The sequence below is a fragment of the Nelusetta ayraudi genome, unplaced genomic scaffold, assembly GCF_046127955.1.
Source record: "Nelusetta ayraudi isolate G7.1 ecotype Tasmania unplaced genomic scaffold, CSIRO-AGI_Nayr_v1 ptg000017l, whole genome shotgun sequence".
Classification (NCBI taxonomy): domain Eukaryota; kingdom Metazoa; phylum Chordata; class Actinopteri; order Tetraodontiformes; family Monacanthidae; genus Nelusetta; species Nelusetta ayraudi.
The window spans coordinates 8825752-8841165 of record NW_027466067.1 but is presented as its reverse complement, the minus strand read 5'-3'; the positions used below and the strand labels follow the sequence as shown (position 1 = coordinate 8841165).

Genomic DNA, 15414 nt, shown 5'->3' with positions numbered 1-15414 from the left:
AAAGGTAATGAGTAAGAAAATGAGGAATTCATTAAAATCTCAGTTTCTAGATTTCTTTACAGGTATTCAACTCTGTACTATTGACATCAGTAAAAGAAATAAGGTGCACATCAGCCAGCTTTTATATTTATTTCTTCCTGCTCTTCCCTTCTTTTTATTTTGGCCCCCGACAACTCAACCCCCCCCCCCACCCTCCCCGCCCTCGCATCCCTCTCTGCTCCATTATAATTGTTTTCGTTTAACAGCTGAGCACATGAATGCTGAGGAGCAATGAGAATAAAGGGGAGTTCACACAAACACACACACACACACACACACACACACACACACACACACACACAGGGAGAGAACCGAAATAAAGAAAGAAAGGATTGAAAATGCAGGCATCTCTGGTGGAAATTGACTGGCACCGGTGTTTAAAATAATAAGATGCAGCTGTTGATAGTAGCGACTGTCTGCGGCTCCGCTTCCCCGTTGGCCCCGGTAGCGGCGGAGGAGCCGTGATGAAGGCAGACAGCTGACAGGTGCTCCAGGATGACGACGCCGCCGCCATCAGGTGCATCTGCTAAACCTAACTCAGAGGCAGGAGAGGAGGAGGAGAGGCGGGGAGGAAACGGATAGAGGAGAGTGAGCGGGGTGGAGAGGCGTGGTGGGTGTGAGGAGAAAGGAGGTGAAAGCAAATAAAGAAAGAAGACGGAGAGGCAGAGAATTGCACTGAGGCATGGAGAGAGAGAGCCAGGATTAGTGTGGGTGTGCCTGGAAACTTCCTCGCCTTAAAGAAAGTGGCGGGTCGGGGGCCGTCTTTGAACCCGCGAGGCTGATGGAGGAGGTGCCGAGCAGGTCAGGAGATGAGATGATGAGTTAAAGCGGGGGGGGGGGCTAATGAGCAGGTGCAGGAAATGGTGAAGAGGAAATTGCAGAAAAATAATAGTCATAATGATTACAGCAATGATGGTGATGAGCACGAGGGAGGAACCCTTGGCACACATAGTGAGTGTGTGTGTGTGTGTGTGTGTGTGTGTGTGTGTGTGTTATTATGAGTAGTAGTAGTAGTATTGTTAGTATTCATATTATTATTGTTGTTATTGATATGTAATTATTATATTATTTATGTATTTATTTTATTTGAAAAAGTGTGAAAGCAACATGACTTTAACTGTTGATGAGATCTGAGTCCTTTGCCCAACCAGCCGAGGGTCTTCCCATCAAACTGAGGGGGGCGCCACCCCCGCCCCCTTCATCACGCTTTCGCTCTGGGCTGAGTGAAAGGTGAGGAGGAGCTGATCTATCTATACCTCAAGCGCGTGTGTGTGCGTGTGTGCGTGTGTGTGTGCGGCAGTCTGTCCCTGCCGCGCGCACACATGCAAACACGTATGCAAATTGCACAGCAGTGGTGTGGAAGGAGAGGCGCCTGTCAGAGCGCAGCGCGTGGCAGGTAGGCCGGTGGTGGCTGGGAGCGCTGTCGCCAATTTGTTCCTAGCCATGGGGGACATGCAGGGGATGGAGAGGCGATGGCAGTTCCCCGTCCTCATCATTGGTAATGAGGCCCAGGCTCCAGCTTGGTGTGTGTGTGTGTGTGTGTGTGTGTGTGTGTGTGTGTGTGTCTCACTGATTTGTATCCATTCACGTCACAGCACTGCCAAAGATCCCCTCCTGGAAAAGCCGAGGTTGATGTCTGGGCTCAGGCCACTGTCCGATGCTCGCTGGCCTCATACAACTTTCCCTCTTGTGTTACCAGCCTGCCAAGAATCACACGCTTGTTTTCTGTTTGTTTTTTTGTGTTTGCATATAATTTCGAGTGACTGGGATTTTTTTTTTTTTTTTTTTAGTGAACAAGATCATTGGACTCAGATGACCAATAAGAGGCGGCGCTTTCGCCTCCAAGGCGGCCGTTCATTTTAGCATTTTTGTATTTGAATGAAGTAGAAAAAAAGAAAAGAAAAATCCAGTGGAGTGAGAGTTAGAGTTGGGATTCTGGTTGAAGTTGGAGTTGGGTAAGGGTTGGTTGTGGGATTGGGGTTAGTACCCAGCAATGTATGCTTGAGGTATCTCTGCAGTTGATTGTCAAGAGAGGTGGACAGCTCGGTGTGTAACACCACTGACTGCCACGCGGGACAGTCAGGTTAAATTCCTGCGCCACTCATAAAAACTTCTCCTGACGTTTTTACAATGGGTTTTTCTTTTTCAGAGGCACTTGTAAACTTTTGCACCCTTTGTGTTGAAGCAGACAGAATAGCTCACTGGGTCAGACTGCTGTGTGTGAGAAGTGGGTTCAATCAATTCAAGAGGTTATTCGCATCTATATGTGTGCTTGAGGTACTTGTTCACATCTGCAGTTTTCTGATCTGATTCTTTAAATTTTTACTGCCTCTGGGGGGAAAAACACATTGAGTATTTTGATCTGTTTTTTCAGATTTTTGGACAGGTTGAGGTTTTGTTCCCTTTCGCGCTTTTTCATTCTAAGCTATCATAGAACGGCCTTCTCTGCATGTTCCGGGCTGATCAGGGAATTTTTGGGGCCCCAGAAAAAAAAAGGGAGAAAAAAAACAATGAATAGCATGACTTATTTTATTTTATTTTTATTTATTTGTTTTTTCAATTTTCAGACGTTTTGGGAATTTCTGCGCCAGTTTCATGCTAAACTACCAGAGAACAGTCATCCGAGTGAGTTTTGGCTGGTGTGGGTTTCGGGTCAGGGTTTGGGTTTCCCTTGGGGTTGGGGGGGTTAGGGTTGTCCTACTTTTGTTTGAGATAATTCTTGTTTTGCCGTTGTCTGTGATTCTTATCTTTAACTGCCGTGTAGCGCCACGTTGTTCTGTCATCTGCACGTCACAGCCTGTTGGGTCTTCAATAAAAAAAAAAAATGAGACGTGAGACGCTGCGGGGGAACAAAGCCGAAGGAAAGATCAGCAGGCGTGGTTCTGGAGCGCCCCTGTGTGGTAGAAAAGAGGCAGTGCAACTAGTGGTGGCGTCACCGCCTCGTCGGCAGAGGACGCTGCATAAATATTTCTATCACCTTTCGGCGACGTCTATACATTTTGGATCCGGTACATCTATTTTAGTTGCGTGGAACAGCTTCCCACCTAATGGCGTAAAAACCATGTATATGAACGGTATAACGCTGACTTTTAAGTCATGCAGATGTGTAGAAGATATTTGAAGTTTTGAAGGAAATATTAACCGCTCAGTCTCTCGACCGAGATGATTTTATTTCAAAGGTTTAAAAATATCTAATGCCAATAAGTTATTGTGGCCAGTAGTTTCCATTTCATTTTCAGACGCTGTAACACTGTGAAACCCCCCAGCAGATGATTAACATGCTTGCAGAACCACTGCTGCACAAAGCAGGTAGAAATGTACAAAAGAAGTTAAATGTAAATTTAAGATTGAAATAGTGAGGAGATCTTGGCGTTCCTCTCAGCAGCCATCTGCGCCTTGTTGCTGTAAATATGTAAGTATTTCATTGTGGCACTGCAGGCACTGAAATGTGATAATGATGACGTTGAATTCTTGGTTCAGATCTCCTACGACCTTGGTGGTGTGGTGGGATTGTTCTTCACAGTTAGCTCGTGACGCTGCTCCTGGTCCCTCCCCCTTGCTTGTGATCATGTTGATTGGAGGACATTACTTCATAGCAAAGGCAGTGCTGTGGAGCTACTGTAGGTAAGTAAGTAAATACCTGATTAAATAAAAATAAAAATAAAAAATCAGTTTCATTATTTCATTTAAAAAGAAACTGTATAGCCTATAAATTATGAAAAATACAAACAACACAATAAAATAATTGTGCATCTGATTCCTCAAAAATATTACTTTATTATTTAATTCGTGTTCATAATTAAATACTACAAATCTAAATTTTCTATTGATTTAACTGATGAGCTGGCATTTTCTGATGGGTTTTTAAACCCATCAAATCTGCGCCTGGTTTATACGCTGTCATGGCAACACGAGCCGTAACTTGCACGTGTGTCCTTTTGTTTCAGATGTCCTGTCACGTCTGTGCAACACCACATTGTTCAGTCGATCTGTCATGTGCCTGTCACAGTGTTTGACACAGCATGGACAGTGGCGACACGTTCACATCTTTGGATCGTCATTAGTACAATTAAAAAAAAAAAAAAAGGCGTGAGACGCTGTCAGGGAAGAAAGCGGAGGCAAAGAACGGCAGGTGTGGTCCTGGAGCTCCCCGGTGTGGTAGAAAAGAGGCAGTGCAACCAGTGGTAGCGTCGCAGCCTCTGGCAGAGGACGCTGCATAAATATTTCCATCACCTCTCAGTGATATTCAAACATTTTTGGTCTGCTGTATCTATTTTAGTTGCTTGGAAAAAGCGTCCTGCTTTCAGCAGCGGCTAATAACGTAAAATGAAAATAAAAGTAAAAATACATATTAATAACTTGTAAAACACACATACATACACACAGCACATTGAATAAGCTTATTTTCTTATTATATAACTTATTATCAGTTCAGCAAGTCAATTTTAGATCTGAGAACAGAAGAAACTACAAAGAGATTAAATATTCAACATGAAAAAGGAGTTTATTTCCAATAAAAACTCAAACATTGACATATTTCATTATTATATTGAATATTTTCCCCTCTGTCTCCAAACAAGCAGGTGTTGAGCCAAAGTCAATTAGTATGGAAAACAAAGCGGCTGAACGGGATAGCAATAACCAAACATATTCGTCCGCGGTGTTTTGTGAAACATACATATTGTGCTTTTCTACAGAAAAGAGCTCCGACTTCCACTTTTCAACTGAAATCTAGCAGGACACGCGATGCCACCCGGAACGCTGCTGGGAGGAGACACACGAGAGAAGCAACGGCAAAAATAGACAAGCGTGGTTGCAGAGCGGGGGAGGGGGGGGTTGTCAGAGAGAGCCACAACTATTCTGCTGATTCACTCGACACCAGAACAGAACAGAGGGCGAGTCAGCTAACTGCAAACAGTTTATTCCACTGGACAACATTCACAGCTTTTCAGCAGGCCAACCTGCCCCGAGAGCTGAGACCGCAAATGCCCTGACGACGCTTCTGATTGGTAATAAATATTCTGCTTTTCAGCCTCGGTCGGTTTCCAGGGGGTTTTGGAATGCACGTGCGAAAGGCGTGACTTTCGAAGAAGACACGGCGAGCGTTTTCATCCTGTTAAAAAAAATTCACCTGAATTCACAACAGAGGCTGAGATAAAAAAAAAAAAAAGGTTTCCAGCCGAAGGCAAACGATTAAAGGGGCACACGGGAGTTTGAGTCAACAGTCGGGATGGTTGTTGTTGCTTTACGGGAGAGTAGGGAGAGGTCACGGTGACGGCGTGCGGGGTTTAAAGAGTCCAGTCTTTCTGAAGTAGCGCACGATGAGGGGCACAGACACCAGGGTGATGCTGATGCGGGCCGGGGCGAAGAGCTTGTGGATGGCGTAGGCCAGGACGAAGGTGCTCGTCCCCGCCGCCATCTTGGAGCGGACCACGGCCTCGCTGAAGCCCACTTTGCAGAGCACGGCCGCCATGTCCACTCCGCTGGGGGGAGAGGGGACAACAATCAGCACCAAAGCAAGGAGGACGCCAACAGTTATCTCACATTTTCTTACCGATATTAACTGTTGAGTGCAGGCGGCATGACACTTTATTTGATACAGTGAAGACTAGCTAGCTTCTAATCTTAGCATTGTTTAAAACCGCCCCAGCAGGTTCCTGTCCACTCCAGCCAAAAAGTAGAACTTCCTTGAGGCAAAGAAAATTAGGGAAGCGCATTGCTGCCACGCTAGTAAGAGAGAATAAAAAACAGAGCTCGGTATCGCGTGAAACTATCACCTTTTTACGTCATCATCACAAGTTATTTTGTGATAATGATCACGTAAAAACATGAAACTATCACAAAATAACGTGATCATTTCCAGTTTTTTACGTGATAATTTCCACGTTATTTAGAGAAAGTTTCACGTTATAACGTGAAAATTATCACGTAAAACCGTGATAGTTTTGCGTTATAACGCGATACTGAGCTCTGTTTTTTTGTTTTGTTTTGTTTTTTGTTTTTCCTAGGGTGGCAGCAATGCGCTTCCGTAGAAAATAACAAACAATTAAACATAAATCCCAAAGTTACTAAGTCAAAAACTATTTATTACCACAGAGTCAGCGCTGCGTGCGTCTATGGATCTAAAAAGATTAAATGAAAGCAAAAAACAAGTAAAGCCTGTTCTGGCTCTCATCACGTGGTGACACGTTGCAGGTCATAGTTATTACCACTAGATGGCGCTGTGCCGACTGCAGGGTTGTATAACTGTGGCTCTTGATGGCTCTTTGCCCATGAAGCCCTTGGAAGCAAATCAGGCAAAAGCCTAAACTGGCAGAAGGCAAAGCGGGTGCGTTTTCTCTGCGTCTGAACCAAACTATTTCCAGAGCTGCGGCATTTTCCTCCGGCCAAGGCTGCAAACGAGATATGTGGAGAATGCACAACCAGGAAGTTTTAGCACTGCCGTCAGTCAACACAGCGTGACTCTGCCTCCTGTTAGCAGAGCCAGAAATAAAGATCAGTCTGCACCCTGGCAACTGTGCAGTATCAGCCTCAGCTTTGCCTGAAACTAATGCAGGAAAGTGTCCGAGGAAGAAGAGCCAAACTATCCCCATAAATCAATAAAAAACAATAATAATAATGGCTCTTGACTCTTAATTTTCTGAAACTAACTGGGATCACTGTTCTATGAAAGTTTAGCAAGAATACGAAAAACGCAACATTTCAACACAGTCCAGAATATAAGAAACTTCCTTTTTTTTTTTCTAAATTGGCTTAATTGACTCAGATTTCCCTGAAGCTTATTAGGATCACTTCCCTATACGTCACTGGCGTGACTTTTCTATAACGGGTCCGAATAGAAATGGGTGAAAGAACGCAAAATCTCAACAATTCTGGGGGGAAAAGTAACAAAAATAAAGTTGTGTAGCTGCGCAGTGATAATGAGACTCTGCCGTTGCAGAGCCAGTTCTAAAGTCAAGGCCATTAACAGCCGTACAAGGAAATCCCTCAGCATTCCGATGATATCCGCCAAAGTCTCTGTGGTATTCGAGTCTCTGGCAAGCAGCCAAACAGACTCGAGGCAGCCTCGGCTACACTGTGTTGCCAAAGGTGGCGCTGTGCCATAGCCTTTCACTTTCTGAGGGATCTACGGAGGTTAAAAAAAAAGGCCTCCGACTTAAAAATTAGAGAAATCAGTTTCATCTGCCACGCTTGACTCAAATTTAGCCATATGCGGGTTTTATGTGACAGAGTGAAGAGAGGCTGTTTTTCATTTATTTAAACCCAAACCAGATTGTAATGGGCTTGGACTTGAAACATGAAAATGTTGAAAGCATCTGCAGTTGCCAGTCAGTCTCATTGTTTGAAGTCAATGCTGCACTGGGGTTCCCCCCCCCCCCCACATGTTTAACTAAGCAGTGCATAAATGTAAAAAGGCGATGTAGCCTCACTGTGTAGCCACACACACAAACTGTGTCCTATACAGTATTAAAAATGTATTCGTAAAAAAGTAAAATACACAATAAGTTGAAGAAACAACTTACTCATCTCTAAATCACTAACATATTAAAGCTATAATTAAAGGTTCAATCTTCAAGTGAATCAATGTGACATTGTGTTTGAAATATTGAAGTCATTATAACTTTGTGTGCCAAGGGGTCCCAGATGTGGGGTTCCACCAGCAGCATTGCACATTAACTGCGTGGTCCGGGTGGAGAAAACATCACATCAAAGCAAAATGAGGATTTCTTTGCATGATGAGTTGAAGCCAAAAGGCCCAAACAAAAAAATTCAAGTTCAATATAAGAAACTAAAAAAAAAATCAAGAAATCTGATATGTTAATAAATCCATTTTTATTTTTTTCATTTAAATAGACCACTATCAGCGTGTTTGTTAAGCAGAATACCTTCCTTCAAGCAGGATTGAGCTGTCTAGTTACCTGGACACAAGGAGGTAGAACATTCCCAGGGACATCAAGGAGATACAGACGTGGAAGGACACGCCCACCGCTCCGTACTCCTTGAAGATTTTCTTCAGTTGCTGCGTCTTGCTGAGTTTTCCTCCTTCTGGCTCAGGCTTCAGCAGAGAGAAAAAGACAAAACAAAACACAAGAGCAAAAGGTGAAGACGAGCAAGACCCCGAGTGAAAGACGGACAATGAATGAACAATGAGTCCCAGGAGAAGCTGTCAGGAGAAAAAAGGCAGACTGCTGGACGGAAGCTACAAGATATGTAGAGACCTGTTGATGGATTCATGCCCTGAATATCTTATTTCAATCCAATTTAAATTAATATTCCAGGGTGGTGTCTACTTGTGAAACTGGCCACCTCCGAGAGAAAGGCCACAGGGTCGGGTTAACAAACTTAGACTCAGGAGATAGGAGAGTATTCATTTTTCTTTAAGGCACTAAAGGTGAACCAACAGGCACAATTAAATCAACAGCACAAAACCAAACCTTCAAGACAATGTGGGCAAATGTTGCAGAAATATGTCCAGCTTTTACATGAATAACAGAAATAGCAATAGTATAATACATACAGAGAGCCGTGGTATATGCGTTATAAATGTGTAACATTGTACATCAAAAGATCACTCCAAGTGGCAGTGTAAATCCTTTAACTGTGCATCCTCTACTTTGAAATGCAGGGGGAGGGCTGAAGACTTGATAAAAGAAGCAATAAAACAAAACTACGTGTGAAACGCAGAACACACATACCATCGTAATAAAAACCTCACAGTGATAAGACTGCCAGCCATCTGGTTCAAAGTTAAAGCCAAACAGACGCTGGACTTCCACAGCTCTGTTTATTTGTAGTGTCAGTCAGCTGATTAAACATAGGCCGCTCTGTGCTTCGCTAAAACATGCCGTACATCAGTTATTCATTTACACATACACACGCACACACCGAGAGCCCCTAAGTGGGGTGCACAAAGACCGCACAAGCACTCTGTGTTTGTTCTCTCAAAGATGAACAAGCTCAACATTCTATTAAGTGCTAAACCGTCAGACACGTAGCAGGAAGTGGCAGGTGTGTGTGTGTGTGTGTAGTAAAACAGTCCACACACCAGGGTGGACTGAAAAGATCTGAGAGGGTTGAATATGGCACCTTTAAAAATCTGAAGACCAAACCTACAAAAATTGAAAAGTGCTTTCTCCAACTGAAGCCTGACAAGCACGCGTTTGGAAAATATATACATATTTTTTACGTTACGCTGCAAAACCTGTTGAACTGGAATGAGTTTGTCCAAGGAGCTGTGGAACATGATCACCGGAGATGCGGGAAGCTACAAACTTCAACACTATTCAGCCCAGCACACACAACAAAAAAAAAAAGATGCTTGCGAGTTTTTCCTGTACTTTTTCAAAAGCATATTTTTCTATCTTTTACTGAGAACCAACGACCTTAACAGAACGCGCAGATATGATCGCTCACAGAAAAAAGCATAACATTGAAATATCTTCTGCAAGGAGGAAACACTAGAAAATAGGAAACAGCTCAGGCGTGTAGGTGCAACTATACAGAGGGACGGTAACGTCAGAACAAAGAACGAGGCCTGCGATTACCTAATGTTAGGCCACTGGGTGTTGTTGTAGACTATCAAGACAACCTTGACACAGAATACAAACAGTGGGAAAGGGCAGGAGGACAAGAAAATACTGCTGATGTAAGTTTGTTACGCCCTGCAACAAGTGTCGCATAACCGTCCCGAGTTAGAACCAACTATTTAGACTAGCACTCACTCAGGTTATGTTCCCTGTATATACACTTGCCATGTTCACTCTGCATTTGATTTAAAACATGGTGTACTCAGCTAAAAAAAAAGGCCATCACTCAGAGGGTTTCTTTGTGTTTGAAAAGCTGATGGTGAATAAATCCACTGTCCATTCACAGCATCTGGTCCACACTGACTGTACAGGAAGTTTCTTTCATGCGCATCTTTTGGCTGCACTTCTTCTTCCTCCAAACGGCCCTCCCTCTGGCCTGACTCTATCGGGATTAATCAAGAGCTTGGAACGAACAGGAAGAATGGAGCACAAAAAAAAACACAAGCCATCCTTTCTCCCCACTCCAATTTGTCTCCCTGCATTTTGGCCCAAGACGTTCAGATTGAGCCACAGCCTCCGTGACGTATTCCCTTTCCTGCCTCACAATAGACAATAGAAGAGGGCCGGAGTGGGCGAGGGAGGCCGGCCGCCTTTGCTTTTCAGCGGCAAGTCAGGCCGAGCTAAAAGTAAAAGGCGGGAGCAGTGTGGGGCAATCATGTGAGCGAGCGGCTGAAGGGAGTTGCGCCAGGGAGGCTGCATGGGAGGAGAACAGTGCTACTGCTGTCTCCGATAACAGCTTTTCACAGTCATGAAGAGAGACGCACATATGCAAAGTCACGCTGGTGTGCGAGCGCGGACAAAGACGCACTCACGTGTGCATTCAAACAGGCAGGGCAGGGGGCCAATAAAAGAGTGTGAGGCAGAAATGCTTAAGGAATCAAGAGCAGGAAAGGCTGAATCATACTGACTGTACACTGCTGCTGTGGATGGCACACGGGAACTTTAAATGTGCTTACTTATTTCTTGAATGGAGTTTTCATCCAGGAGGGTTCGGTTTGGTTTGCGGAGATAAAAGGAGGCAAGAATCTGGGAGTGTAAAGTTAAAAGGGAATTTGATCTTATCTGCATTTTGATTAGCCAATACTGAGTCATAACGCCTGAATATCCAGCCCAGCTGTGCAATGGAGAGGTGTGATGGATCGTGATAACAGGAATGAACCCATTGCTGTTTCTCTCTTCTCCAACTGTCTGATGAACACGGGTGTCACACGAAAGCCCAGAATGAAAATCTGTTTCACCCCCCCCTTGTAAAATTACATAAGCTGCTTAGGAAAGGGAACTTTCATCAGCACTTCAACTAGTTTAAAGGCACATCTTACAAAGAGAGGCGCTAACAGGATCACAGTTCACTTCAGTACATAGATTTGGATTTTTAAAAAGGACAGCATTGTATTTTTTTTTTTTTTTTTTACGAGACACAGAAATCATGTTTTAAAAAAGAAATAATTTCCATGTTTGGCATTAAATAAAATGTAACTAATTGAACAATTGTTTCTTGTAAATATTCCGCTATCATGACTGTAAATATTATCGTTATCCTGACTTGCCAAGCCTTTATTTGCGCAGCTTGGCTGAAAACTCCTCCAGGAAGTTTATTCAACAAATTCCTTATGACATTGATATCGAGTTTTTCCTCAACATTTCCCGACAAATGTACTTTGAGTCTCACATCTCGTCACACTTCTCCACTCAACCCACCCGTCATCTTGTTCGCGTGTAAACCTAACATGGTGAACACTCAACATGCTAAGCATCACGCTAGCATGCTAACACCCATAGCGCAGGTGCATTGTCGCTACAGCCAGCAGCCTCGACTGTTTTCTCCCCTCCCACCACCGACGCTATAATTGTGTAATCCACCACAACACTGTAACCACAGCTGGGAGTGCGATGCGGAGCGTGCTGCCACAACAGCGAGCTATGAGCTTCCTTTAATGCGACAGATGTCTGAGGCTTTAATGTGTCTTTAGCTTCGCTCGGCTCTCTGTTGACTCGGTAGTCGGTACACAGTAGCTGAGTGAGGCTGCTGACTGACTGACTGGCTGACTGACTGACTGGCTGACTGGCTGGCTGGCTGACGGTTCCTCCACAAACCGCCACAACAGTGCAGCATCTGAACAGGTGTGTGAATGAGACAGGGCCAGCATGTGGCTTTACTTTAGCCCAGTAAATACCAAGGAAACGAGTGCATGTCCGAGTCAGTCACACTTGACCTGCCCGTTAATGCATCGCACATGTAACGCGGCGGTGCACGTCACGCACGGTTGTGTAAGCGACCTGCCTACATCCATGTTGGCAGAGAGAGGCCCCACCTGGAGACACGAACCTAAACCGGGACTCGCGGCAGGAGCTTACGCAAACATTAGTGCGGCGTAAAGTGACGCTTAAATCACCTCTTTTGTCTTGTTGTCAGCCTCGCCGGCGTCCTTGCTGGTGGTGGATGCGCTCCGGCTCTGCATGGTCCCGGAGAAGCAGCGCTGACTGGAAAGCCCGAAATTACCCGTAAACAAAACATTGCCCGACGGATCTCCGCCGCCGCAGAGCCGCCCGTCGGAGCGGACGAGCGGCTGTCCGACGAAAGCCGAACTCGGCTCGGCTGCGGAGAAATTCAGAGCCAGTGATCGACTCCAGTGAGCCCGGTCTGCGAGTCCCGGGGCCGGTGGTGGAGAGTCCCGGGCGGGCAGCGGCTGCGCTCGTTTCCCTGAACAGAAGCGACCTGAGTCTCCGGCGGCCGCGCACAAATGCCGGTATCCCTGAAACGTGGTGCCCTTGCGTAATGTCAAAGTGCCGTCCCCCTGTGTCTGCTGAGCTTTGACCCGCGCTAGGAGCCAGCCCGCCGACTTGTTCGTGTGATCCAAGGCGGCCGCAGAGAGCCTCATCCCCGGGCGACACAACAACATGGTCCGCGCCGAAGCGAGCTCCGCTCCGTGTGTCCGTGTGTCTCGCGCGGTCTAAACGGGGCACCCGGTCGTTGTAAACATGCTGCCCTGCGCACTCCTTGACCTCGTTCGGTCCCGCTGTTGGACGATTAGCGCTGACAGCCAATGAGGGCCGACGGGCAACGACAGAGCGGAGCTGAGCGGGAGGGGAGGGGAGGGGAAGGGGGGCAGGAGAGGAGGTGGGTGAGGCAGGAGGGGAGGGGGAGTTTAAAGGTATAACCGTGGTTCAGTCTGGCGTGGCTGGCAGTGGGAACCCGCGACAGAACTGAGCCGAGTTGGTCAGAATTCCCAATTCCCAGGCCTCAGATCAAACATGTCGGGTTCCTAATCAACCGTTTACCTTTTTATTGTGTAAAAAGCTTTTTTTTTTATTTATTTATTTATTTTTTTAAATAGATATAAAAGCACTTTAATTCGTATAGAATCGGCATATTTTATGACGCTATGTAACGTTTAAGCCCGAAATGTCATGTAACAAGGAGAATGACACCTCTGCCACAGACACAGCGCCCCCAGCTGGCCAGCGTGTCACTGTGTACTGCCGGGGTACAGGGCTCAAAATAAGGACATGAAAACAGTATAATGTAGGACCTTTAAAAAAAAACAATATTCAGTCTGTTAAAAAAAAAAAAAAAAAAAATGTACGAAATGAAAACATACTGTTTTGTGGAGATCAAGAGTGGTTTATCAACGTTTTCTTTCGCACAATGCCGCTCCTTTGGTGTCTGGAATTAAAAAAGATCTGTAATCGGATCTGAAACGTGACCTCCTTCACTTCACAGCTGCATGTCACCAACTCAACACTTTTGCTTGACTTTCATTACTCTCAGCATATTTCCTGTCTCTTGTTTTTTTGCCAGACTGGCTTCAGCTGGTGTTGACACGTCACCATGAACGGTTATGCAAAAATGTCAATACAGTTTAAAGATCAACCCTGTACAGCTGTTTAAAAGTCAGCTTGCTCGTATATACAACATGGAATTGCATTTTGTAGCTACGTGGGGAGTCCAAGAGAGAAAGAAAGCCTTTAAAACCTCAAATAAATAAAAAATACAAAGGCGCCATTCTGTTAAATCGTTTGTGTAATGATTATGCAGAAGCCTTTGTCGAGAGAACTCTTTCAAGTCAGAAATCTTTCACATTTATCCCATTCATACTCCTCCATTTCTATTCCCTTAAGCCATATTACACTTGATGAGGCAATATCTTCTTTTTCTCCCCCAAAAAATAAAGCTTAAGCGTAGAACACAGTCATGTAATCCATTACTGTCATTTCTTAAAAAAGGTTGCACACTCAGAACTTGTGACCACTTGTAAGCAAGGAATTTTTTTTATATAAATATAAAAAACATAAAAGAAATACAATTTCCTTTTGAAGGTATTTTAGGTGGAAAAGAAAGCAGTGCGTGCGAGTAACAAGCAGAGAAGAGAAGGGGAGGGGGTGGAAAGAGTGAGATGGAGGTGTGACACAAAAAGAAAGCGAGGGCCGGATGTTTGGCAGGAAGCCATGAAAAACAACCCAACGTCTGTTCAACAACAAGAGCCTGGCCTCTGCTCAGCGGCATCAAGGTCAGCATGTGGGCACCGTTAAAATAGCTTCGTTTCCTGAGAGCCATGTTGTTTCTATCGCGAGGGTGGACAATGCTTTATTGGTCATTGATTAAACATCAATTGGCCAGGGAGAGTGTCTGTGGGTGTCAAGGAACACGTTCACCTCACTCTGTTTCACTTGAGTGGGAGGGAAAGGAAAGAAGTTCATTCTTGTTCCTTTTCTTTGCCGCTATCTTACATTTAGGTCAGCCAGTAGCTCATGCACCAGGGCAGCATGTGGCCAATCTGACAGCGTAATCCCCCCCACCCCCCCTAGATGCCATAGTGTACCCATTTTCAGATGTAATACCCATCTCGGACTCCGGTGGAGTAGCCTCACATGAGTAATTATCCAATAAACTGCGGGTCTCCAGAAGGGGACAAAAGCAGGGTTACTACTGGAGAGGGAACGACAACCTGACTGATTATTAACTAACCGACAGGGTAGAGTAGAGTGGGAGAAGTTTCAATGACATGGGGGACATTACTAAGGGTTGGCTTCCAGAATGAAGTATCATCAAAAAATGGATCGACCACACGACTTTTATTGATAGGCTAGAGACACACCGTTAATAGAAAACATTTGTAAAAATGTGTTTTTTGTGCAGACACACTAGCAAGATGAGGCAGGAAACTGGAGCCCAGTCGATAGTCGCACATCCTGGGAAACAGGAAGCAGTTCCGACCACTGAGCCGACCCTTTTTCAGCCGGTGCTCCGAGGAGCTGGATGGGCGGCGGTGTTTGTTCCCTCCTCCCAGTTCCCCGCAAGCCCTCTGTCTGAGCATGCACCCCCAGCCTCCAGTTGCACTCCTATTTTATTCCCTTAGTGGTATTAGACCATTAGTGTCTCTGTCATTTCCCCTGTTCAGAGTCTCTTGCAGCTCCTCTCAGCTATGTCCTCGCGTCTCTCTGCCGCTTCCCACCACTTTTCCATCGTCACCCCGCTATTTACGAGTCCGACGGCGTTGTCTGTGTGTCTTCATGCTCTGTCTGGCACCAGTTCACGTCGCCCTCCAGTGAAGAGTACTGAAGGGCTGGGACAGGAGCCAGCTGGCCCGGACTCAGAGCTGCTCGGGCAGAATGGCGAAGCAGGGCCACGCAGCGGAGGTTAATGCAGTGCGGATCGTGTGTTCCTGCACCATTGTCCCCCTCGCTGTCTATATGCTCTCCACATAGTGACTGTGTCAACAGGGAGCCCAATATGAAAGGGGCATTCCGGCCAACGTTTACTCAGTAGACTGGGGCAGCCAGGCTGTAA

The 15414-nt window shown here is 45.4% G+C and overlaps 1 protein-coding gene across 1 annotated transcript; it reads right to left on the bottom strand.

The window, feature by feature from the left end:
* Window positions 1–4524: 4524 nt before the first annotated feature.
* fam210b (family with sequence similarity 210 member B) lies at window positions 4525–12674 on the bottom strand. The gene is made up of 3 exons (XM_076025252.1): window positions 12020–12674; window positions 7959–8095; window positions 4525–5522 (listed from the first exon to the last, which is right to left on the bottom strand). Exons 1-3 carry the CDS (start codon window positions 12524–12526, stop codon window positions 5306–5308), a joined length of 861 nt encoding a protein of 286 aa, XP_075881367.1. The 5' UTR covers window positions 12527–12674; the 3' UTR covers window positions 4525–5305.
* Window positions 12675–15414: the final 2740 nt, after the last annotated feature.